The sequence below is a fragment of the Anoplophora glabripennis genome, unplaced genomic scaffold (assembly GCF_000390285.2).
Source record: "Anoplophora glabripennis isolate ALB-LARVAE unplaced genomic scaffold, Agla_2.0 scaffold690, whole genome shotgun sequence".
Classification (NCBI taxonomy): domain Eukaryota; kingdom Metazoa; phylum Arthropoda; class Insecta; order Coleoptera; family Cerambycidae; genus Anoplophora; species Anoplophora glabripennis.
In genome coordinates, this window is record NW_019416782.1 from 37,914 (window position 1) to 63,485 (window position 25,572).

General features: G+C 31.8%; 2 protein-coding genes across 2 annotated transcripts in view; both read right to left on the reverse strand.

Moving 5' to 3' along the window:
- Positions 1–17,279, reverse strand: part of LOC108912487 (acetylcholinesterase) — a 38,443-nt gene extending 21,164 nt beyond the window's left edge. The window contains exon 1 of the mRNA XM_018717720.2: positions 17,254–17,279. The gene's annotated coding sequence lies outside the window, so the exon portion shown is untranslated. The remainder of the gene's footprint in view (positions 1–17,253) is intronic.
- A 6,588-nt stretch (positions 17,280–23,867) lies between these two features.
- Positions 23,868–24,293, reverse strand: LOC108912486. Its single transcript, XM_018717718.1, has one exon. The coding sequence runs from the start codon at positions 24,291–24,293 to the stop codon at positions 23,868–23,870; it is 426 nt and encodes a 141-aa protein (XP_018573234.1).
- Between the last annotated feature and the right edge of the window lie 1,279 nt (positions 24,294–25,572).

A 25,572-nucleotide genomic window follows, 5' to 3' on the forward strand; every position in this document is an offset into this window, starting at 1 on the left:
CGCAAATTGTCAAACTAATCCGGCTTCATGAATTTAAAAAATGATCAAAAATAAATTTAGATCGAAAAGTACTATAAAGAACCGTTCAAAATGGTATTTTCAAGAAAAAACGACACCTACTCATACCTCACATCTATTAAGATGTGATATAATGGTGGTAGGGAAAGTTAGGGTAAGCTTTTGCACACTATAGGATTCCGGTAGTACAAAACAAAGACCAATTGAACAACTATTAATTGCATGTAATGACATCTGAGACTTGAAGTTATTTTAAGAAGAGTGAAACAATTTCGGAAAGAGGGTCGCCCAATTTACAAGAATGAGACGAACATTCATTCTTCGAACATTCATGAACATTTTTTGGTGTCATGAAAGCAACAAAGAGCTCGGAATGGTTTTATATTAAACGCGAAAGTAATTTTTAAGTCGAAATCTAAATCGGGGGACTATCGTGATGATATGAACTTTCAAAATCGCACAAAATGGTTACAAACAAAACTTATATTGAAATTGCCGCCATGTTCTGTATTAGCGATCGACTATGCATAATGTGCAAGCTGAAAATGCCCTACATCCGCATGTCGAAAGGACCAAATGAAGTAATGGTTACGAGACAAAGTAATTCAATTAAAAGAAAATCACTGCAAAAATGGAAAAAATCCAAAAATAATAATGTGAAAATCCGACCACTTCCTTTCGCACGGGTGAAGGAAAGCATGATGGTTGATCCAACATTTATATAGACTGGAGCGCTCTTATGTAGGGCAGGTAACATGATCCCATTAGAGCTCAACACAATGGAGACAAGGGTAATGCCGGCAGCTAGAAGCTGTAGTACCATAATAATTACAATCAAACCGGGCACACTAATTGGAGACCAGGGGGATGAAAGTGTTGACCGGCGTCGTCTTTATTATTTATACAGAAGTATATCTACGTATGACTTAAATTGAAATCTTTACGTGAAAATTTATTAAAAACGAGGTTTAAAATTTTAACCAATATTGTTTACTTCAAAGCTGAAAGAATTGTAATCAACTTTTCATTTCATCAAAGAGTTATAATTTTAACGTAAAATTTGTGGCAAAACTTTAATGGTAGATTCTAAGCGACACATTATCAAAAATGTCCCTATAAACAAAAGAAATGCCCGAAAATGCGTCGTTTGGGGTGAGTGTCTAAAAGTAGAGAAAACATGTGGTTTACTCAAGTTGCAGAAAACAGTTGAGAGAAATCATGCAAATCTGTAATAGTTATTTAGTTCATAAATAACGTGGTACTTCAATAACAACTAATTTTATTTAATAAATAAAACAAACAAAAAGTCTAAACCCAAGAAACACGTTTCCGAAGGAATTCGATACGCTAAACACGATCCTTTAGTCAAAATTTATGACTTTCCGATGAATTTCGAAGAAAAGTGAAATTTTTGGGAGAAAATTGGCACAAACATGGGTCAAAACTGATTTTTTCCTAAATTTTGTCCAAATATATCATTTTCGTTTCGTTTGGCCAGTTTTCACCCAAATAGAGGATTTTCTGAGAAATATCGACGTCATGCGTAAATTTTACTAATGGCATTGTATTCAGCGCCTCAAAAATACTATGAAAATGATATATTTGGACAAAATTTGGGAAAAAATCAGTTTTAATCCATATTTGGGCAAGTTTTCACCCAAATAGTGGATTTTCTGAGAAATCTCGAGGTTTGAGGTAAAGAGTGACCGCAAAATCCGCCCGTTTTTGCGTAGTGTGTAGCAAGAACGGGGAAGGTTGTACAGACGTCTCCGTGGGCTTAAATGATCGTCATAAAAAATCTAGGTGAGCATAATTCGATTTTTCCAATATTTGCCCGACTTGCCCTACTTACCCTACTTGCCCTACTTTGCCCTACTTAAGGGGTGGAAACCACCCCTAAAACAAGAAAAATGAGAAAATAGTCGATAAATTCTTGGTCAAATTGGGGGAATTTCACATGGCAAAGGTAAAATCAGGAATGTCCTTCTAAAATTGCTCATGATAAACCCACCCCCCGGGTGGGGGTAAAACAAAAGATCGAATTATGGGGCCCGTCTTTCGTATCATTTGTCGGGTAGTGGGGGAAACAAAGTACTTCTTGGAGTGGATATCATTCCCCGTCTGCTATCGGCAATAGAGGTGGTTTTTAGGGGTGGTTTTACCCCCACGCGGGGGGTGTTTTCACCTTGAGCATTTTTAGGAGGGCATTCTTGATGTTACCCTTGCCATGTGGAATTCCGCCAATTTTTACCCAAATTTTGGTGACCATTTTTTCTGTTTTCTTGTTTTAGGGGTGGTTTCCACCCCTTCAGTAGGAGTAACTGACCAGAATCCGACAGAAGAACGAATTACGGGGGCATGTATTTCATATCATTTGGATTTATAAGGAAGAGTGGCACAAAAAAGGCAATTCATGAAGGGAACATCATTTGCCGCTGGTTTTCGGCAATAGGGGTGGTTTTACCCCCACGCGGGGGATGTTTTTCACCTTGACCATATTTGGAAGAACATCCCTGATCTCTTCCTTGCCATTCAAATTCCCGCCAATTTTTACCAAGAATTGATCGACCATTTTCTCACGTTTCTTGTTTTAGGGGTGGTTTCCATCCCTTAAGTAGGGGTAAGTCGGACAAATATTGGAAAAATCGAATTATGCTCACCTAGATTTTTCATGACGATCAATTTAAGGGCACGGAGACCTCTGGACGACCTTCCCCGTTCTTCCTACACACTACGCAAAAATGGGCGAAAAATGGGGTTTTTTGTAGTTACTCTTTCACCGATAGTATTATATTCAGCCATCAAAATACTACTAAAATGATGCATTTTGACAAAGTTTAAGAAAAAATCGGTTTTGACCCATATTTCGGCGTTTTCACCCAAAAATTTCACGTTGTGTGGGTCTCTTGGGTTTGGACTTTTTCTTTATGAGCCTGTGTAATTTAATATTTTCACACCTTTTTTGAATCTTGAATCAAATTTGAGGTAGTTTTTAATATATCTCTAAAATAAGATTACTACACAGTTGATTGCATTTAAAATAAAATAGAAAACTCAAAATTTGCTCGTTTCACAAAAAGCATTCATAATTATTTTTGTTGTAAATGCCACTTTAATTACAATGTAGCAATTAGGAATAAAAATAAACATCGACATTTTTAATTTTCTTAGGAACTAAAGAATAAATCTCTACGCTACTGATTTTTTCCTGATTTATAATGATTATATTGGATTTAAAATTGTATTTACAATATAATTTCTTTGTGTGAAGCGAACAATTTTATATTTCATTTAGGTTTATTCAACTTTGGGATTTTTATTTCCGAAAGATATCGTTTCTCCCAGAAATCCAGAAACACTTAGTGACATCGAGGTTCTTCCATGGGTTAATATTGTACCAGATATCTTTTATTCTATATTATACAAGTTTTCTACAACAATTTACACACTTAAAACTTTCCCCGCGCATTCGCATATATTTTTTGTTGTTTCTGGAAATTTCCGTAGGTTTCTAAGAACAGTAGGTATATAACAGTCTCTAAGCTTCTAAGAACATTCTAGGACTATCATGAAACTAATAAGTGAACAAATATATAAACAAATTACAAATATAATTGTATTCAAATTGAGTAAACTTTCCTCTTCGGCTAAATCTAAATAGGTAGTAAAAAATCGTTATTATATATACAATATACAAAAAATATTAAAGTTAAATGGTTTCTTCAAACTGGAACACTGTTTCTTGAAAACGAAGCCTGTCCGAGCACATGTCTATATGATCCCTTTTTAATTCATTTGTCACAGAATTTGCCATTAAATTTGTACAAATATTATAGTTACACCCTATATACCAGGGGTCGGCAAGGAATTTTAGGTGGGGTCCGGATACTTTTGAAAATTTTTAACGAGGTCCAGAAAAAAAATTCATATTTCTTATTTTTTTATCTTAATTTGGACTCAAATTTAATCTGCTTACTAATTGAGAACTCAAAACACTCACATAATTGTAAAATACTAGAAAAAATTATAAAATTGGCACTTCAATGTAAAAAACATTTTTTAAATAATTTATTTGAGTAATTTATACTTTCAAAAAATTTTTGGCGGTCCAGTATTTTACCTTCCGCGGTCCGGACCTGGACCGCGGTCCGCCAGTTGCCGACCCTTGCCTATATACCTATGTCATTATATCTGAAAAATTCAGAGACATTCCAGTAAACTTTCAGGAAATAAAAATGATAGGACGAGAAACTGTTTTTGATAAATTACTCAAGAACCATTGTAGTCATAGACTTTAAGCCTGGTAGTCCTGGTACAGTGCAACTTCTATATAGTAACTACTAACTACCTAAACCTAAAATTTGAAAAAAGGACTGGCATCGGAATTAGCAAGAATTTGAGGAGTTTTAACTATAAATAAAGTTATTTGACGTTGAATAGAATATTCTTTTACACATTTGGATATACCATTTCATAATAATGATATTTCAACAAATAGGTAGATCATATAATTATGGAAAAGTTCGGCTACCTTTCATTAAAATAAAACTGGATTTGTGCAAGCAAAACTTTAAATTATACTGATTTTCACATTTTCTCCGTCGCTAACAGTGCTCCTAACATTGTTATGCTTTTAACCGCGAACAGGGAATATTCGTCAGCAGAAACTCCTCTTAATTCCAGTGCCCGGTTAAATTTTGTATGTAGATAGCCACAATTAGGGAACTTCACTGAAGCAAGTCTTTGTTATTTTTAGTGGTTTTTAAGTATCTAACTAATTAAAAATTGATTCCAATCTTAGGAATTTTGTTAGGAAAAAATATTACACTTGTTTATTTTGAAAAAAAAGTTTATAGGAATGTCGTTGTTGTACTCTGCATACTGATATCATAAATAGATTTGTTAAATAATATGGCAATCAAGTCAGTGGTGGATGGTATCCACAAATTCTAAATTATCTCGTAAACCACTCGGTCGCGGAAACATATTCATTAAGGACGCCATATTCTTTAAATAGTGTTTTCCGCAAAGACAAATAATTTCAAACATTTAATAACTGAATAATCTAAAGCTTATCAAATAATAGGAATGTTATGTCATGTCACCTGAGTATTTTCAAAGACGCCACAGTAAAACGAATAAACAGGTGCAAAAAACGATCAAATCATCAAGGTTTTAGGTAGTAAAATCTACGAAAATACTAACTTTTTTTATATATTACTCCACAAGTAAATATGTTTATGACATTTACTTGCTTAGTCCTACATATAAAATTGTTTACTTTTTTATTTATAAGTACGTGAAAATAATTCTTAAAATGCGGAGTTAGGATAACAGCAAACGCATGTTTTACAAACGCTTTTTTTAGTTATTATTTTATTTGAGTAAATTTAAATGGTAACAATGAATAAACAGAACAACTAGGACAACTTTATTTTTGTGCTTACTTTTGTTCTACACGTTTTACTTTTCAAGATTTCAGTTCCTAAAAACGCCAGACATTTCACTATTTCTCGGTCAGGAATATTCTCACTTTAAGACTTTTTTGTTTCTAGTATCGTGTACTTACAGTTGTTTCAATTTGCGCTATTAATTATGATACATTCTGTATATAAGCCGCCTGGTTATGGGCAACGCAAAAATTATAAAACTGACATTGTAAAAGTAGTACCTATTAAATATATTTCCCTTAAATAATGTTAATACAAAAACAAATACAGAATTATTTAGTTACAAATGCTAAAAATAAAACTTCATGTGATTGTGTAAATATAAATTATAAAATTAACAACAAACTTCAAGTGACAGACCATAAAAATTTAAAAAAATACATATAGGGTGCCTCAGTTTCAATCTATGATACTTCGGAAGCAGATAGTACAACGAAAAATAATGAAATTTTGTCATATAAACTTATTCCGAAATCTCAACCGTTTTCAGTTATAGGGTGTTAATTGTTAAAAAAATCATTCACTGTAAATATCTTCTGAAACAATAGAGGTATTTGAACTAAATTTGGTGTACGTTGTATTGGGTCAAGTTTTCATAAACACTATAATATCAAGACTTTTACACAACCAGCGGCGGAGATATGGGAAACTCATACGACTATTTTATATATATATATATATAAAATAGTACGGTCCTGTGCAAAATAGCAACTTATTATATTTTCTGAAAAGGCATGCCAATGGGAACAAAAAATGTCTTCCACTTTTGGTCGATATCTGTTTCTGTTTTACGGCAAATAGGATTTTTCTTTTTCCTTTCAAATTAGCCAGATACTGTGCGCTATGGATTTTTGAAATTACAGTTAGAAATATTTCGGCTAGTTTCAACTAATTTAAATAAAAATTAAAGTGGCATCTTTTGAAACAATAATATTATTAGGCGAGCGGTTCACCCCTAAAAAGATGCTTCTAAATGAAGGTAACCGAATCAATTTTTAAAACAAAAACCTACAGCATGAAACTTTTTTAATTTTATAAAGTGTATTTTTCTGATAATTTATATATATATATTTTTTTATATTTTTCGGCGATTGGCTTTGAAAATAGTTGTAAAATGTTCTACGAAAAATTGTAACTGTTTGTCATCGAACCTGTAATGCTGTGCAGTCTGTGCGTGCTCAGATGAATGTCAGAATGTTCAATCCGAAATTGATGATGATATTATTTCTACTCAAGAATTTGTCGAAAATAACGAAAAACTTATTATTTAAAAATTAATTAAAAAAGAAAAATCGAATATTTAAATTTTACTAATTACTTGCAAAAACCTTACTCCGGCTACAAAACCAAATAAAATGATCTTTTGAACATTTGTATTGTTAACATACATCGATTAAAAAAATCATAATAATGTTTATTGTAAATATAATCTAATCGAAGATATTGTAAAAAGAAAATTTAAAATTGAAGTGTTATCATAATTTTCTTTTAAAGACTTTTTTACTCGCTTTAGACCTTGAATAAAATGATTGACCCATACCAAAAAAATATATCTTAAAGTAGAAAATCTACTGATTATTATTATTTTTTTAAATTAAAATCTGTTCAGTAGTTTTTGAGAGAAAAAATTCCGAAAATTTGTCGAAATCGTCATTTTTTTCACATTAAATTTCTCGAATTTTTGTCAAAGAACAGAAAGTGTTTATTTTGGTCCATTTTACAATAAAAACCATTTCAAAGCCATTCGGCAAGTAATTTTTTTTATAACTTTTTTGTTTAGAATTGACTGGCCACGTCGAAATCAGATATTAGAGAAATACACTTTATGAAATAAAAAAAGTTTCATGCTGTAGGTTTTTGTTTTAAAAATTTAGTCGGTTCATGCCTTTTTTAGGGGTGAACCGCTCGGCTATATTATTTGATTATTATAAGAACATGAATTAATTTCCAAGTAAAAGTCAACTTAATTTCGCACAAACGTTGAAAACTCTCAATAAATATCCGACGATTAGGAAACTTTCTCTATACAGGAATCTTAGTCTATACTTTAGTATTTCTATCACATAATTATTATTTTTAACAATAAAAGTATCTGCATATAACAAACCTTTAGCCTTAAGGAGGAATATGTGGTTACAATTAGATGGAGCTCCTGGTAGGGTAGTTGTAAACTGGTTATATGTCAACTACCCTAACATGGATTGGCAAACAGAGCCCTATTCCATGGGCAGCGAGAGCACCCGCCTGGGCTTCTCCATATGGAGCATAATTAAAAATTATGTTTATGAAGTTCAAATAAATTCAAAGAAACAATTAATACGTCGCATAAGAAATGGATATGATCAGTTAAAAGCAGACATGATTCAGCTCCAGTGCATACAGGGTGATTCACATCTTATCCAAAAAAATTTGGAAATAGATGCAGCATGAGAAATGGAATCAATATCGTAAAAAAATGTTTGTAAAATCCTGATAATTTCAGAGAAAAAAATATTGAAGTTATAGTACATTCAACCACTACATAGCTGGACAACTGTAGTCTCTAGCGTCATTCGCCACGTGGCCTCAGCGATTCCGAATACTGAATTCGGATTTTGCAATCGTCGTTGCGATATTTACCTGTTATCTGTGATGTTTACAATAGGTTTTTAGTAGTTAGTGTCAAAAATGGTTTGCGTGTACTCGGAGTTGATGGATATCGTTTTAATTTATGGTGAAGCATTTGTGTTATGGTGAAACAAGACAACATTTGTATTAGTTCGTAGAAACTGAGTACAACGGACCCAAATGTGTTTACACATTGGAGGATAAAATTTTGAACAATTGTTGTAACATCGGGTATGTCAAATGATTTTATTATTTAAAAACACAAATTAATTTTATTAATTAATAAAGGCAAAAGCAGTTTAATTTGCCGATATAAAATAGGTGCGATAAAATTCTATTTACATATTTCTTCCCTTGCGAAAGTTTTTGTCCGTTTTTATCACACCGCCATGCGGGTCGCATTGTGCGAGATCAGGTTTTACAGTGGACCAGTTTCTAGTGCCGTGCAGAAGTGTATTTTTAAATCATTTTCGAACTGCCCTTTTTGATTTGATTTTTTCTTTACAAAATTGTATTTGTAAGGGTCCCCTGTACATCCAGATTTTTTTTTGGATAAGTTCTGAATCACCCTGTATAATTAAATATTTTAACATGTACAGGTCATGTATTGAGGCAAATGGTGCCCATTTTGAACATTTGTTAGTAGCAGCAATAATATTCGTTTATAAGTAAGTTAATATGTTGTTAATTTTATTTTTAACATTGAATTATTATGTAATTTTATTATTAATCTTTTAATTAAATTTTCGTATATGTTATCTTTTGTAAGGTAAGTTGTTTGACACATTTATGTTTGCTTTAAATTTTATTTACTGAAACGGTTTTATTCACGCAAAAAAATTTAAAAAAATGTTTGAGAAATCTGAAAAACATGGAAATTAATTATTCTCTTGAAGTTCTTGTAATAATCAAATAAGGATATTATTGATTCAAAAAGGGCTACTTGATGCATTTATGCCCAGTAATTGGTTGATGATACTGTTTATTTATGAATGAATGAATACCTATGAAACTAGCAATGTGCAGGATTTTGCACCCAAAGTGATCAACCCAGTGATTTAATTATTTTTTTACTTTGGGGAAAAATTTCATATAAAAGTTGCAGGGTACTTTTGCATCTATATTTTTGAAACTGAACATGCTGTATTTTTTATACTTTTGAAATCTGTACGTTTTCTGATTTCAATGTTATTGTTCTCTCAGTTTTGCTCTATTATAAAAGTATTAAGCTAATTAACGTTAATAGGAAAAAATCCTAAAAAAAATCCTAACAAATGAAGTCAAACAGTGTTCTTTGATACCAAAACTCTAGGCATGTAAAAGATCTCCAACCTCACAGACAAGACTTGCGGAAAACAACAACTACTCTGTGGACGTTGCCAGGAAAAAAGTATGTTTGCGCTGTTAAATTTACTAAACAAATCTCTAATTTCTCAAAGAATATAATTATTATTATAATGCATCCATCCTATTCTAGGCAAATGATATACAGCGTGATGATAAAGTTTGGGACAAAATTCATAACTTTTATACTGAGTGATTTAAAAAAAAAATGCTGAGAAGGTCGATTTTGTTCTCGGGTATCTTTTAAGATGACCCAGTTGTATATAGGGTGACCCAAAAAAGCTGGACGGCCAATAAATTTGTTTTTTCTTATGGAACACCCTGTATATTTTTTCATATTCGGATAAAGCTTTCTCTTACGAATACAATGATGTAAGGTTTGATGGGTCTATCTCAAATAACAAGCGAGATATTGCGAGAAAATGACATTTATTTCAAATAATTATTATTTAATGTCATTTTTTATAAAAATAAATTATACTTGGAAACGAAACATATGCAAATAATTAACGAAATTTAACGTAAATTCTCAAATTGTCCTCCACCAACAATTTAGCATTGGCCCGCGCGAGTGTAAACACTTTGCACACTACGCTCAATAACTTCTGGGCTGATTCTTTCCATTTCAGTACGAATTCTCAGTTGTAAGTTTGCTAAATTGTTTGGTCGATTGAAGTATACCCTAGCCCTAGATTTTAAATAATCCCAAAGAAAAAAATCCACAGGAGTCAAGTCGGGGGAACGCGGGGGCCAAGAGATCCTCTCCCCCTATCCATCTTTCAGGAAATGTATCATCAAAATATTGCCGAACCTCTAAGCCAAAGTAAGGTGGAGCTCCATCTTGTTGAAACCAAATATTTTCACGGGATATATCGCCGTCTGCAGCGTTGGGGAAAAGGACTGCTACAGCCGGCACCAACTCAAAACGCAGAAAATCTAAATATCTAGCAGCAGTGAGGTTTTTTCAAAAAAGGACCTAAAAATCGCCTTCGTATGATTCCCACCCATACTTTTGATTTTCCTTTACGCTGACTTCCGCCCAATGGGGATTGTCATTTGATTTATTATGGCGATGTACTGAACTATTTAAACAGAATGTGGCCTCGTTAGAAAAAATTATATTGCTTAGAAAATTTGGATTTTCATCACAATTGTTCACAAAATTGCAACCGGCGGTCTGAGTCTACCTCATTTAATACGTGTATCAGCTAGACTTTATATCCATGATAGTGTTCTGTACGAAGCTACTTTACAACATATGATTGGCCCACATTGTTGTTTAGGGCTAGTATCGTTGACTGATGGGGATTTTCTTCAATTTCCAGCAATACATTTAATTTGGTTTCTTCAGCGATTTGAGGTCGACCTTGTCGTGTCCTATCTCTTACACATCCAGTCTCTGTAAACTTGGCGACCAATTTACTCACAGTAGCTCGTGCAATTGGTGGTCTGTCAGAATGTGTGTGATTAAACAGCTCACATGCTTTCGCATAGGTTCGTAGCTTATCACTATATCCAACCATCATTAAGATCTCTGTCTTTTCACGTTCAGTTAAATGTGCCATTCCTTCTAAGCTCCGAAAAATTCAGTGATTTTGCGAAGTTTATTAAGGTTATAATAACGTACTACTATGTGAAAATGTCACACTACAACTGTGGTGTTTTTGTTTGTCAGCAACGACCGAAAACCGATATTTAATAATTTTTTATCAGTGACCTGAGTGCCAACAAAAAGAACCCTAATTTTTATTGCCAAACTTGGAAACTTTTCTTTTTTTTCCGTTAATTATTTGCATTTGTTTCGTTTCCAAATAAAAATTTCTTTTATGAAAAATGACATGAAATAATTTTTTTAAATAAATGTCATTTTCTCGCAATATCTCGCTTGTTACTTGCGATAGACCCATCAACCTTACATCGCTGTATTCGTAAGAGAAAACTTTATTCGATCTGTCTCGGTGTTTTTTTTTAAGTCACTCAGTATAAAAGGTACGCATTTTGTTCCAAACTTTATCATCGCGCTGTACATTCCAAACTCAGCGAATACCGCATGTGTCATGCTAGATTAAATTTTAAAAATTTTTCTGTTTACTACAAAAAAACGAGAAAAAAGGGGCCATATTGAAAATGTTCATTATTAATGCTTTCTATCTACCATTAAAACATCTTATCTAGGTTTATAAACGCTCTGTATATGAAATATGTGAAAAGTATTATCACATAATTATTAAAAATTATATAAATTCGCGGAATCAGTAATTTGGCTGAACCTTTTATATATGACTATATTTTTAATAAAGGAACATTTTTATTATAATATTAAGAAGTTAATATACAGGGTGTCCCGGAAATGGTGGGCAATCTCTCGAATATGGATAGATAATGAGAAAATAATGTCACAAGTTCATATAAAATTTTTTCCTCCGGGCTCACCCTGTAGAGTTATTAACTCTTGAAGTTGAGAATTAAAAATGGTTTTTTTGCTGTAACTTTTGTATTTTTCAATAAATTTTGAAATTTTTTGGCTGGATCTATAATTTTTGAAGCTTCTTTGGATGATAATATGAAATCCTCGATAATAATTATGGGGGCCCNGCTGTAACTTTTGTATTTTTCAATAAATTTTGAAAATTTTTTGGCTGGATCTATAATTTTTGAAGCTTCTTTGGATGATAATATGAAATCCTCTATAATAATTATGGGGGCCCGGGGGCAAAGCACTCCCCACCAAAGGTTCTAGAAAAAAAATTTTTGTTCCACTATACCCCAAATTTTCCACCATTTTATAAAAATTTATGGTATTTTACGTAAAAAAGATATACTTGTTGAATATCCATAAAATAGATATTTTTTGAGATAAACCCGTTTGAAGGTACCATTTAATTTGACTTTGCGTGAATAATTCTGCGGTATAAATGTTTTATTAGGGGCACTTATTGAAGTATTTTTACATCCGGGCACAAAACACCACTTATTTTGTGATTCGTACATGTCTTACTTTTTGTATTATATAATTATTATTTAAAAAAAAGTAAATAAACTTGGCAAAATCTCAATAAAAACAGGAGTAAATAAAATAACCTCAACAGGTACTTGTACTTAGCTGCTTTGTTGATATGAGTTCCTACGTCACAATAGTCTAGGCAACCAGTCGTACTCGATTAGGCATTTTTCGCGCCAAATATTTTACTTATATTTATATTTGTTTTAAAACTATTATAGCGATTTTTTTTAAACAAAAAAAGTTTTCATTAGTTATATATGGCTTAGGTACTTTCTATTTTTCAAGTAAAAAAAAAAAAGTGAAAATACCCTATTGAAACACAGATTTAATCGTGGTTGGCTTTGACATGTCAGAGTATGCCAAAGGCAATTAAATTGTCAAACTTGTCAAATACGTAGTTTTAAATCTAAGACTCATCTCATAACTCTTAATTTGTTATAAAATATGGAGTATTCCAATGAAGAATATGCTGATATGCATTTAATGTACGGGCGGGCTCTTTGTAATGCTTCGGCAGCAAGAAGATTTTATCAGCATTCTTATCCTAATAGAAGGATTCCGGATCGCAAAACTTTCGAACGTATTGATCAAAGATTAAGAGAAACTGGTAAAATGCGATTACTATTATTAAACAAAATGGATATTAAATAAATTTTAATGTCTTTAGGTCAGTTTGCTCCTGTTACTGCAAATAGGGGTGCCCTGCGAACAGCACGTACAATTGAAGTAGAGGAAAATATACTGGACGAAGTTGCTGCTCATCCAACAGTTAGCATTAGGTCATTATCTTATTTTACCAATGTTCCAAAGACCACTGTTGCAAGAATCCTTAGAGAACAGCTTCTTCACCCTTACCATATCCAAAAAGTGCATGCTCTTAATCCTGATGATTTTCGTGCAAGAGTACAGTTTTCTCAATGATTTCTTCAGAGACATGAGCAAAATCCTATGTTTACGAGATTAATTCTGTATACTGACGAAGCAAGTTTTGGGAGGAATGGAGTTATTAACTCCCATAATTTACATTATTGGTCTGATGAGAACCCACACGCTATTATTGAAACTAGGCACCAAAGACAATTTTATGTTAATGTTTGGAGTGGAATTATTGGTCCTTACTTATTGGGTCCATTTGTGTTACCCCCTAGACTGAATGGTCAACGTTACCTAGATTTCCTTGTGCATCAATTACCACAACTGTTAGAAGATGTTGATCTTGAAACCAGAAATGCACTGATATTCATGCACGATGGGGCGCCGCCTCACTTTAGAGCTGCAGTAAGGGACCATTTAAACGAGGTATATCCTAATCGCTGGATAGGTCGCGGTGGACCTATTCATTGGCCTGCCCGAACTCCAGATATGAACCCACTTGACTTTTTCTTTTGGGGACACTTGAAAAATCTTGTTTATTCCACACCTGTAACCACTAGAGAAGAATTAGAAGAAAGGATTTTTTATTGTGCAAATGAAATACGACAAAATCCTGAAATGTTATGGAGAGTGCAACAGTCTTCTGTTAAACGAGCTCGTATTTGTATAAGAGATGGTGGAACTAATATTGAGAATTTATTATGAATTATATTAGTTACAAAATTTTGATTGTCGTGCACTTTTCGTTTAGTTAGTTTAGTTAAGTCCAAATTCTCATAATTTGGAACACTGCTATTGCAAATTATTTGTCCTTTATTCTGATATGTAAAAGCCAACTACGATTAAACCTGTGTTTCTATTAAATAAAATGTCTCAAATTAAATGGTAGGTACCTTCCTCTTTAAACGGGTTTATCTACTTTATAGATATTCAACAAGTATACCTTTTTTAAGTATAATACCATAAATTTTTATAAAATTATGGAAAATTTGGGGTATAGTGGAACAAAAAATTCTTGCTTTGCCCCCGGGCCCCCATAATTATTATCGAGGATTTCATATTATCATCCAAAGCAACTTAAAAAATTATAGATCCAGCCAAAAAATTTTCAAAATTTATTGAAAAATATAAAAGTTACAGCAAAAAAACCATTTTTAATTCTCAACTTCAAGAGCTAATAACTCTACAGGGTGAGCCCAGAGGAAAAAATTTTATATGAACTTTACATTGACATTATTTTCTCATTATCTATCCATATCCGAGAGATTGCCCACCATTTCCGGGACACCCTGTATGTTTTTTCTCGGAGTTCGACAGTCCTCTTGTCTCCTCACATAACCGCCGCACCGGACGGTTTGTGCCGCTGAATTTGGTCAGGCGACAAGTCTACACATTACCGAACTTACGAATTGCCGACAGATTATCTAGATAACCCAGTAATCCAGACATTTATAAACTGATGCATGGCCCAACAAGACCGTCGATCGTCTGCCCCTACAGATTTTATTGGGTGACAAACCTTCAAATTATCGAACTTGCGACCAAACAACGGTTATTTCAAAAGTCCGGTCCGATAGTGTGTGGTCTCTAGAAGTAGTAATTTTTCATAAACCCCAACATTTTTTACAAATTGGCTACAAATATGTTATAGAAAAATACATTAAAATACACGAGCGTCACATAGTAAGAAAAAAAATTATTAACGAATTACGAGCAAAAATTACGCAGTTTTTCTTCAATATTTCGATTGGATCGTACTCTGTAAAGAAAATGCAAGAAATCATTTCTAATCAAATTTTACGCCGCTCCATTTTTTTTTAATTGCGAAAATAATTTAACAATTAACAAAAAATTACAAAAACCGATGTTATCCTTAAAATTATTGTCAATTTTCTAAAAATTAAATAAAACTCATGAAACTTTTGGAAAATACTTCTCAATCCATGTATAATAACAAGCATCCGAACCGCGCTATTGGACAAATGGGTCTTTACTGAGACACTGACAGTTATACAGGTACGTGTTGATATGATGGCAATTTTTTTTTGATCTTGCATGTTTACGAAACTTGATGAGTATACAGGGTGATTTAAAACTTATAAAAAAAATTTACAAATATAATTTTGTAAACAAAAATCAAAAAGGGCAGATCGAAAATGATTTTAAAATACACTACTGCACGGCACTGGAAACTGGTCTACTGTAAATCCTGATCTTGCGCAAGAAAGCATGCAGTCGACGAATGGCACGGCGGCAAAGTGTAATAAAAAATGATTGGACAAAAAATTGAAATAATTTATTTCCTAAAAAATACATAAATAAAATTTTATTATACCTATTTTATATCAGCAAATTCAACTGCATTTGCCGGTATTGTTATTATTAATTAATAAAATTAACTTGTAGTTTTAGGTAATTAATAAAATAATTTGGCATTCTTGATGTTACAACAACTATTCAAAATTTTGTCCACCAACATTTGAGATTAAAACGAATGTTGTCTTGCTTCACCATAAATTAAAACGATATCCATCAACTTGAATTGCTATATACGTAAGCCATTTTTGACGCTTGAAAAAGTAATGTAAACACTATCGCAAAACGTTAACATTAAAATCAGATTTCAGTAATCGGAATCGCCTGGGACCACGTGGAGAGAGAGAGAGAGAGTGCATTGCGCACAGTGCACAACGCCAATTCAACACAAACTTCAATTTTTTTTTCTCGGAAACTAAGGATTTTACAAATTTTTTTTTTACGATACTGACATTTTTCACGACGCATCTATTTCCAATTTTTTTTGGATAAGTTGTGAACCACCCTGTATATTACAAAAACAAAAAAACTTACTTTTTAGCATGCAAATTTGACTAGCTTTTAATTCTACGGACGAATTTTGAAGGAGCATTGAAAAACACTTATAGATTCTAAATACATAAATTAATTTACTTGCTGGAAGTTTCAGTGTTAATTAAACGAAAAAAACCTAAGGTGAGGTGAGGGAAAAGACAAGAAACTGCGCGGGCACGTCCGCTAAAACGTCTATATCGCGATACGATTTTCTAAGTCAACTTATTTCAATAACTACGATATGCAAACAAGTGGATTTTTTTCAATTGAAAGAACAAAGCTAGAGGAATTCAAATTTCTTATTTAAAATTTAAGGTAATTTATTATTTTTGGACAAACTACAATTTTAGCAACCTCTTGTATTAATATCTAGTAATTCTAAGTATTATAACTGTCCCATAAATACACTTACATAACATAAATTGTAATAAATTTAAATAAAAGTAACTACAATATTTTGAAATAAACAATTTATTACAATACAGAGAAAATTTATTAAAAAATTATTATACATTGTTGTAATAGGTACTATTTATTTAATATTAAATAATAAATAATAAGAAATTCTTTTTCAATTACAAATTTTAATACACTCAAAAAACTGTTGCACATGTAAATGTAAATATACAATTTACAAAATAAAAAGTAGAAAAAATATGAATTCGCAGAAAATTAGTCCATGAAATTAAAAGAAATAAAATTTAGATACTGAAACTTCAGCAACGATTCACCTGTCCAATACCGAAATTCGTGAGCATATTATGATTTTGTCTGTGATATTATACATGAATTGAGAAGTATTTTCCGAGCGTATCATGGAGTTTCATTAATTTAACGATATTGAAGGAAAACAGATAAAACGCATTTTTGCGACGTTGATTATTAATAACATTTTTTCCTTACTATGTGCCCTTCGTGCATTTTAATATGTTGTTCTATTAACATAATTGTAAGACTTAAAAAAAAATTGGGATTAATGAAAAATGACCACATCATGATGTTTTGGGCCTTCGCTATATGTATATAACTATAACTCAGGACAGAAAAGTTAAACATCATAAGAGTGAATTAATATAAAAATTGCGTACATCAAATTGGTTTCCTTACAAATTTGTATACCACACGGCCATGTAGTGTCACCAGCACATAAACTACATGTCTAACTACTTCTGAACTAGTTCTGTCCTTGTGCTTACATATCAATCAATTTATTTACACACGAACTATATTTATACTCGTATTTGAGTAGTCGATTAAATGTACCTACGTTGAACATAAACGTAATAATTACTATTGCTGTCAGAAAACCAATAATCAAATTAAGACACGATGTTAGTTCATTTTTCTTGCAGCCTTGAGTTAAAAATAATCTTTATTTGCGAAAGAATACGGTTGCTCACAAAGATGAATCTGTTTAGTTTGTAATTATTCGAAAATTCAGACAGTTGTCCTAAACAAGTACTTTCCAAGTTAGTATTATTTTTTTATTTGAAATAAGTTTGTCACACAGTTGAATAAATTTAAAATATCTCTAGTCAAACATCTTCAGCTATATTTGAATATTTTCGAACATGGTCTATTTGTTAAACAGCTTTTTGTTGTACAGTATAAAGCTACACCTATCAATTAACCCTTTTAAGCTATTAGTCAAATAAATAACAAATTAAACAAAGTTTATTTTCTCCTTTAGCTAAAATAATTTTCTTTATTTAGAAAATAACAAATATTTACTGAAGCGTTCCTGTAAAGTTAGTAATTACGTTAAAAATCTTTGATATGGGTTCCATTAAAAGCAGTTAACTGATCCGTCAAAGGGGTGGTTTATTAATTGGGGAAAAAGATATTGATTTATTGATTAAATTATTCATTGTCTACATAAGAAATCTAGTAAATATTTGAGCTATACAAGGTGACATTAAGATTCTTCTATATAATGTTATGCGGAAATAAAAAAAAAAGAAAAATTAAAGAAATGTTTACATTAATATGGAAAAAATAAATAATGTATCTAAATTAGCATTGTATAAAAAATACTTTTATCTAAAGAAAATACCTAATTAAGGTAATCGCGCCTATTAACGACCCTCTTATGCATACTTTATGTTCTTTGTCCATAATAAGAAATATAACATAACTATTGTTTTTATATGAATGAAAGTTTCTATTGAATACCTAGAAATGATAATTTAGAAAATAAATTATATAAGTATAATTTAAATTAATTTAAAAAAAAAATGTAAATTTTCCTAATATCAACCTAACCTAATATCGACTATTTACTACTCTGTCGTAAAGAGCAGAAAAATAAACTTGCTACAATTACAGAAAAAAAATCATGTACATTTTCGATAGGTTTATTTCCAGACCGTGACCGTCAGGGCATGCGCAATTTGAATTTAACGTTTGTGCACAGTCTCAAACTTTAGTAGATAGTGTTGTTCTTGCAAAATTTCAAACCGATTTCAAACAGTTTGATGTCTATTAAGACTATCCTCAGACCACAAAATACTATCTCAAGTTATTTTTTTGTGTCACAGTTTTATTTTTTCTTTATGTCAATTTTTTTGGGTGTTTTGCCACATGTGAAAAAATTTAAAAAAATTAAGGCGCCAAAAGAAAAAAGAAAAAACACATCGCTATATATCCCGTACTTCAAAAAATTCCTTACGTTTCGAAAATCTGTATTGGTCTTCAAAATTTATAATGACTTCGTTATAAATATTTTTAACAGATTAAATCTGTTTTTTTGCCTGTTTCCATACTTAGAGATATATTATGTTTACTCTATTAGTGTTTACTGCTCCTTCTAGAATTTGCAACCAACCTTGGGGTGGGCCCAGAACTGCTGGCTTGCTATTAGAATATTTATTTTAGATAATTTATTTTAGATAATTTATTTTTATTATTTTTATTGAAATCTTGTTGACAAAATTCATTATTTAATTGAAAATATATAATTTTTATATATAAACTTCAATTCCATTATACATCCTATACTAGAGATAATTCTAACAAATTTGTATCATCTTCTAATTTATTTTAGACTAGCATTTACCCGCGGCTTCGCTCGCAGTGATAGAAAATCTTTCGTAAAAAATATTTTTTTTTTAATAAAAAGTATCCTATGTTACTTCTAATACCTCCAAGAATATGTGTACAAAGTTTCATGATAATCGGTTAAGTAGTTTCCGCGTGAAAGCGTAACAAACAAACTTACATTCACATTTATATTAGTAGGGATTATTAGTAGGTTTCGCTCGCGGGTAAATAAATATAGAAAATCTTTCGTAAAAAAAAATGTTTTAATAAAAAGTATCCTATGTTACTTCTAATACCTCCAAGAATATGTGTACAAAGTTTCATGATGATCGGGTAAGTAGTTTTCGCGTGAAAGCGTAACAAATAAACTTACATTCACATTTATAATATTAGTAGGGATAATGTTCAATGTTTTATCTACTAGTACATTAGTGAATACACTAACCACATCAAAACTCACCATTAAGTGACTAGTATTAAAATTATTAAAAGAAAGTTTTTCCAATGTTTGTTTACTATGTCTAATGTATCAATCAAAATGTCCAAATAAAGGTTTGATAATAACAAATATTTTGCCAATTTGTTACAAGGAGAATTAATGGAATGGGTCTTAAAAATACATTACGTTTATAAATTTTTGGTAAACGTTAAAAGTGTGGTGGTTTACTATAATATGGATTTAAATTTTTACTCCCATTTTCTGATATTCTTGTTTATATTTACATAACGTTCTATAAATTTTATTTTCTATTGATTTGATTGGATCTTTAATTAATTTTGTATAATTTCCTTCGTTGTACATACATTACACCAACGCTAGAGCATTCTTATATTGTTTAAGTTTGTTCCATATTCTAATAGTTATTATTTTATTGTGGTTTTTAAAACTGCCAAACAAATAATACAAAAATGAAACGTGGTTAGAAAATAACTAACAGAAGGAAGTAAGCATCAGCAATAATTTTCGAAACATTTGCAAATAGTCACGGTGAGTTCATGTTCATGTATAAGTAGATTTTGGATTATATTATCAAAGATTTTATGCAGAAATATAATGTGTTATCAAAATATTTTAATTGCAAAACCTATCTATACTGAATAAAAAATATATAATAATGAAATGGAAGTGAGTTAATAGGTCAGGTAGTAGGTATTAGTACCTATCACCGACACTATAAAAATTTTTAATAAGTCGGTGATGGAAAGAAGAAGGTACAAGTCACGAAAATCATATTAACGTTCAAATAGAATAAAATATATTAAATAATAGGAATATATTTTCTTCTTACTTGGCCTTGTAAGGACGATTAGATTAGAATTCAGTGTTATAAGAAATTTTATTATTTAAACAGTTTTTATAAACAATAAAATGTAAGTCGCAAAAATACCCTTTATATATCTAGTAATATTATAAATATGGAAACATAAGTACAAGTGTGCATATTTTAAAAGATTTTTGATAAAACACTCTTAACTGGTGTACTTTCCAGAGTAATTTTAACCACGGTAATTTACGCCCATCACAACACTTCAACTTACCTGCGTCACTAATGAGTGTCTTGTCTATTCTCACCCATACCATCCGCATTTTAACATATATTGTGATAAAGTAATAAATGGTCACTTCAAAATAAATTTAAATAGGTATTTGTTTAATATAACACGAAACACGATTGAAGTGTTGGATGATACTTAAGTTAGTGTTAGGTACCGATTTTTGGGGTCGTTAATAGGCATATCTACTTTATTATAAATATTTCAATTATTATAATAGATAATATAGATTTATTTCCTAGTTTCCTTTTATTTGTAAACTTTGGATAACTAGTAAAATGTAATCATGTCAAATTAGTTCAGTTACAATGTAGCATATCTGTGTTAAAAGAATTTCATATTTAATTTAGTAGAGAGAAAAGTCTGACAAGAAACAAATGAATGGTCACTGAATCATATACTTTCAGTATTCTATACGAAATAAAAATATACAAGGTAAGGGCATTTTTCTAATATTATGCAATTCTGACTTCAAATGTATTAGCCAAGTGATACATACCTTTACCAAAAATAAATTAATTCCCACAAATGGTTCATAAGCTGTACCCAAAATATATAAGGTGGGTTGAAAATTAATCGGGGCTTTTCAAAAATACACTCTTAAAAAATTTCACTCAAATTTCACTCAATTTTACTCAATAATTTATTTATTTATTTAGAAGTTACAATATCCAACGGGACAGAGTCCCAATTATTATAGGATAAGGTAAAACAGAAAACCTTAAGTAAATTTTAAAAGGAAAAGACAAACTAACATTAAATATAAAAATATAAATACTACATAACATAGAGCAATCAAAATATAAAATCCAGACAAAGAACTTAGGGATAAACAATAATAGACAAATAAAACAAATAAGCTATACAAGATAAGGATTACATTTACTAGACAAACAATTTTTTTGTCATTCATACAATGAAAAAATATATCAATAATGTAACAACAAATTCGAGTTACTACTAACTATCAATTGAGTGACTTTTGACTATTCTGAGTTGACTCTTTCTTTAATATCATTTAAAGGACCCCGCACATTTTATATGGAAAACGGTCTTCCGGTGAAATTTGTTAAAAATTTGGGAAATTGTTCGTTTTGTACCCCTGATCAAAAGTGTCCATGGGGTCGAAGCTCAAAATGCCCATCTTTAGGCTCTACGGCAATTTTTAGTGGCCAAAAACGGCAAAAATTCATTTTTTTTTTAAATATTATGTTTAATGCTTGTACAGTCCCTTAAGTTTTCATTAAATTGTATGCGTGTGAGTATTTTATGTAGGAATATGTCCATGTCTAATTATATGTGTGTATATGTATTTGTGTGAGAGGGTTTTTGAATGCACAATTATACGAGATTTAATACACACCGTCTCAATATTATTTTGTGGTTTTAATAACCTTCAATGAACTCGGAACTCTCATGCATTTTTTCATAGAGTTCCCAAGAGTTGCCAAAGAGTTGCCAAAGATTTTCCAAGAGTTCGCAGTTCATAACTGAAGCGGATTTCTAGAGAAAAAATGTAAATAAAGCGAAAGAGAAGACACGCTGAATGAATTTTTGCCGTTTTTGGCCACTAAAAATTGCCGTATAGCCTAAAGATGGGCATTTTGAGCTTCGACCCCATTGACACTTTTGATCAGGGGTACAAAACGAACAATTTCCCAAATTTTTAGCAAATTTTACCGGAAGACCGTTTTCCATATAAAATGTGCGGGGTCCTTAACTATTATTGAGTCATTTTTTACTCAGACTTGGTTTTTATTAACTAAATATTGAGTGCAAAAATAAATCACTCATGTTGAAATTAATTCACTTCGCGGGGCCTGTACTGGCTTTGACCCGCTGGCTGGGATCCGCCAGCTGAGATAATATTTCCGAAGTCAGTTGAACATGTATAAAAAAACCGAGCAATCAAATTTAATGAGTTTCATAGGCGTCCCTAAAAAAGTTTCCTGCTACGAGTAGAAATTATAATAATTTGTATATAATGTGTAGAAAATTTCTATTATATGTTCATTTGGCCAACAACATATTTTAATTATTTATGTCCTCAAACAATTTTATTATATTGGTGGTAAATTCGTTTTGTTCCGTTTCAAAAGGTTTCCAAAATGCCATGTTGTGATAATATTAGTAAACAAAATATTCCTCTTATTTCTCCCTTTCGCAATTGTAATATGAATTATTGATAGAAGGTGCCTATAATAAATTAAAATTACCTAAATCACACCAAATTCCGTATTGTTGCACTGCACTGCTGGACAATTTATCAACCACTTGTCAACTGCTGTGATTTATTGCCCAGTAGCCCAATGCACCTGTCTTCGTTTTCCTTTGCCCGCGCTCGCATTCTTCAATTGGTCTACAACCTCCACGTTTAGTTCGACCAGACCTGTATATGGGTATGGCTAAATAAATATGGGAAAAAGTTTTTCAAATATTTCAATGCCGAGTTGCTGCGTCAGCGACCGAACCTGGTACATACTGTCAATCTGTTGGTTCTTCAATTGATATCGGAAAGACTATACCTATCGGTCTGAAACATATGCGGGGACGATTTTCTTTTCTGAAGGGGTCAAGAACAGTAGTATTACCCTTTAATATGATGGATATTTAAAAAATCTACTAAACGACATTATGAGAGAACGTTATAAATAAAAGCAAGTTTCCACACCACTCATGAAGTACATATGTATTGCTTATGGTGCGTTACCATTTTTTTTATAGTGGGTACTTCGCCAGTAGCCCTATTTTCCACATTAAATTAAAAATTCTCCAGTAAACAACATTCTAACATTAACAAAATAAAAATTTCTTCAAGTAATAACACAAATAATCATGAAAAAAATGTAACAATTTCACATTTAAAAAATGCAGATATAATAATATAACAAGAAAATAACAAAATAAAATTTTCTTCTAGTAATAACACAAATAATATTGAAAAAAAACATAATAACAATTCCAAAAATAATACCGCATCGAAAGACAATCACCCAGTCAGTTCGGTCCTCCATTATCACTCATCGCTATCACTATCACAAAGACAATCACCCAGTCAGTTCGGTCCTCCATTATCACTCATCACTATCACTACTACCGACATTGATAATAAAAGATCGCTGACTTCATCAACCTACATCTACATCCCACATTTTCTTTTCCTCTTTTTCAGCCTGATTAATACACTTTCTCCAGTCTTCTGTTGTAACGTTTTCTAGTGCTTTCTTAAGATAGCGTTCAACATCAGCCAATTTAAATGATCTATTTTCTCGAGCTATTTCCCCTTTAACTCGTGCCCAAATTAACTCGATTAGTTCGCAATGATAGGGGGGCAATCTTAGTATGGTTATTCCACAGCTTAGTGCTAATTCATCCACAGCGAGTTTCTTATATTTATGGGCATGTATTTTGACAAACTGAAGCAATTCTGCTTTTAAGCTCGTTTCATCATAAGAGACACCTTTGTCCCGTAACCATTCTTGAATCCTTACCTTCCTCCATGACTGTTGTGGCGATAATTCGCATTTTCGTCTATGATAAGAGGCATTATCCATAACGACGACAGATCCTGGTTCCAAATTTTCAATAATTTATCCAAACCACTTCTCGTACACCTCTGCATTCATCTCTTCGTGATAGTCTCCCGTTTTCTTTGACTGAAATATTAATTCACCATTTAACACAAATCCGTCTTCACTTCCTATATGGGTAATTATTAAACGGCGATCTTTTCCGGATGGCATTATTAAGCCCGTTGACCAGCCTTCAATAGCTGCTTGCCGTGCATGTTCACGTTTTCATCCTGCCATACATTTTTTACCGTATGCCCCTTGTTGACCCATGTCTCATCTGCATAATAATTCTTCTTTCCTTGCTTCCGAAATTCTTTAATTTTCCTGAAACATATTATTTTATGTTTCTAAATAAGAATACTCTTCCTATGTATTTTCCCATACATAAAATTCATACCATGTAACACTTTCCGCAATGTTTCCTTACTCATTTTGGGGATTAAGTCGTTTTCTCTAACAGCTGACATCACTTTCTGTAATGTTGTTAATTTATTTTACATAAAAAAGTATGGACAGTTCTTCTTATGGCATACTTCGCATCTTCGTCAATTTCTATTTTCTTTCTTCCGCTTTTAGGTTTTGGCGGTAGTACTTCTCCAAGCACTTTTTGTTCTGAATTTTATACTTCTTATATACAATAGCCTTTGAAGCTCCTGTATAATCCGTGCACATATCTGTTAATTCTTGTTTTGAACATGATCCAGAAACCAAGCGCCACAGTGTCGAGTAGAAGGCGCCAGACGAGCCAAAACCCAGAAAATCTCGTTTGGAAAAATCAACAGTGAAGATAATGTTGGTTTTTGCTTTTACGATTGTAAGGGCATTGTCCACAAAGAGTTCGTTTCACTGGGCCAAACCTTTAATGTACAATTCTATATTGGCGTTTTAAAGCGTTTGGTGTATCGTATTCAGACAGAATATCGCGTAGAAGGAAGTTGGCATTTGTTGCACGATAATGCGCCATCTCATCTATCGACATTTGTAACCGATTTTTTGACTAAAAATCACATTTTAACTGTCAATCACTCCCCGTATTCGCCTGATTTGGCACCGAACTACTTTTACTTTTTCAGAAAAATGCATTTGCCGATGAAAGGATAGCGTTTTGTGGACGTAGAATCCAAAGGGCTTGTATTGACATCCTAAAGGACATTCCGACCGACGATCTAAAACACTCATTGACATGCTTTTAGACCGTGCAAATTCACGTTTTGAGTTGGAAGGGAACTATTTTGAATAAAATAAATCGGGTCTGTCAAAA

What these genes read in the sequence shown, in the direction of transcription:
- LOC108912486 (XM_018717718.1), bottom strand. Translation starts at nt 24,293, where the DNA reads ATGGATAATGCCTCTTATCATAGACGAAAATGCGAATTATCGCCACAA.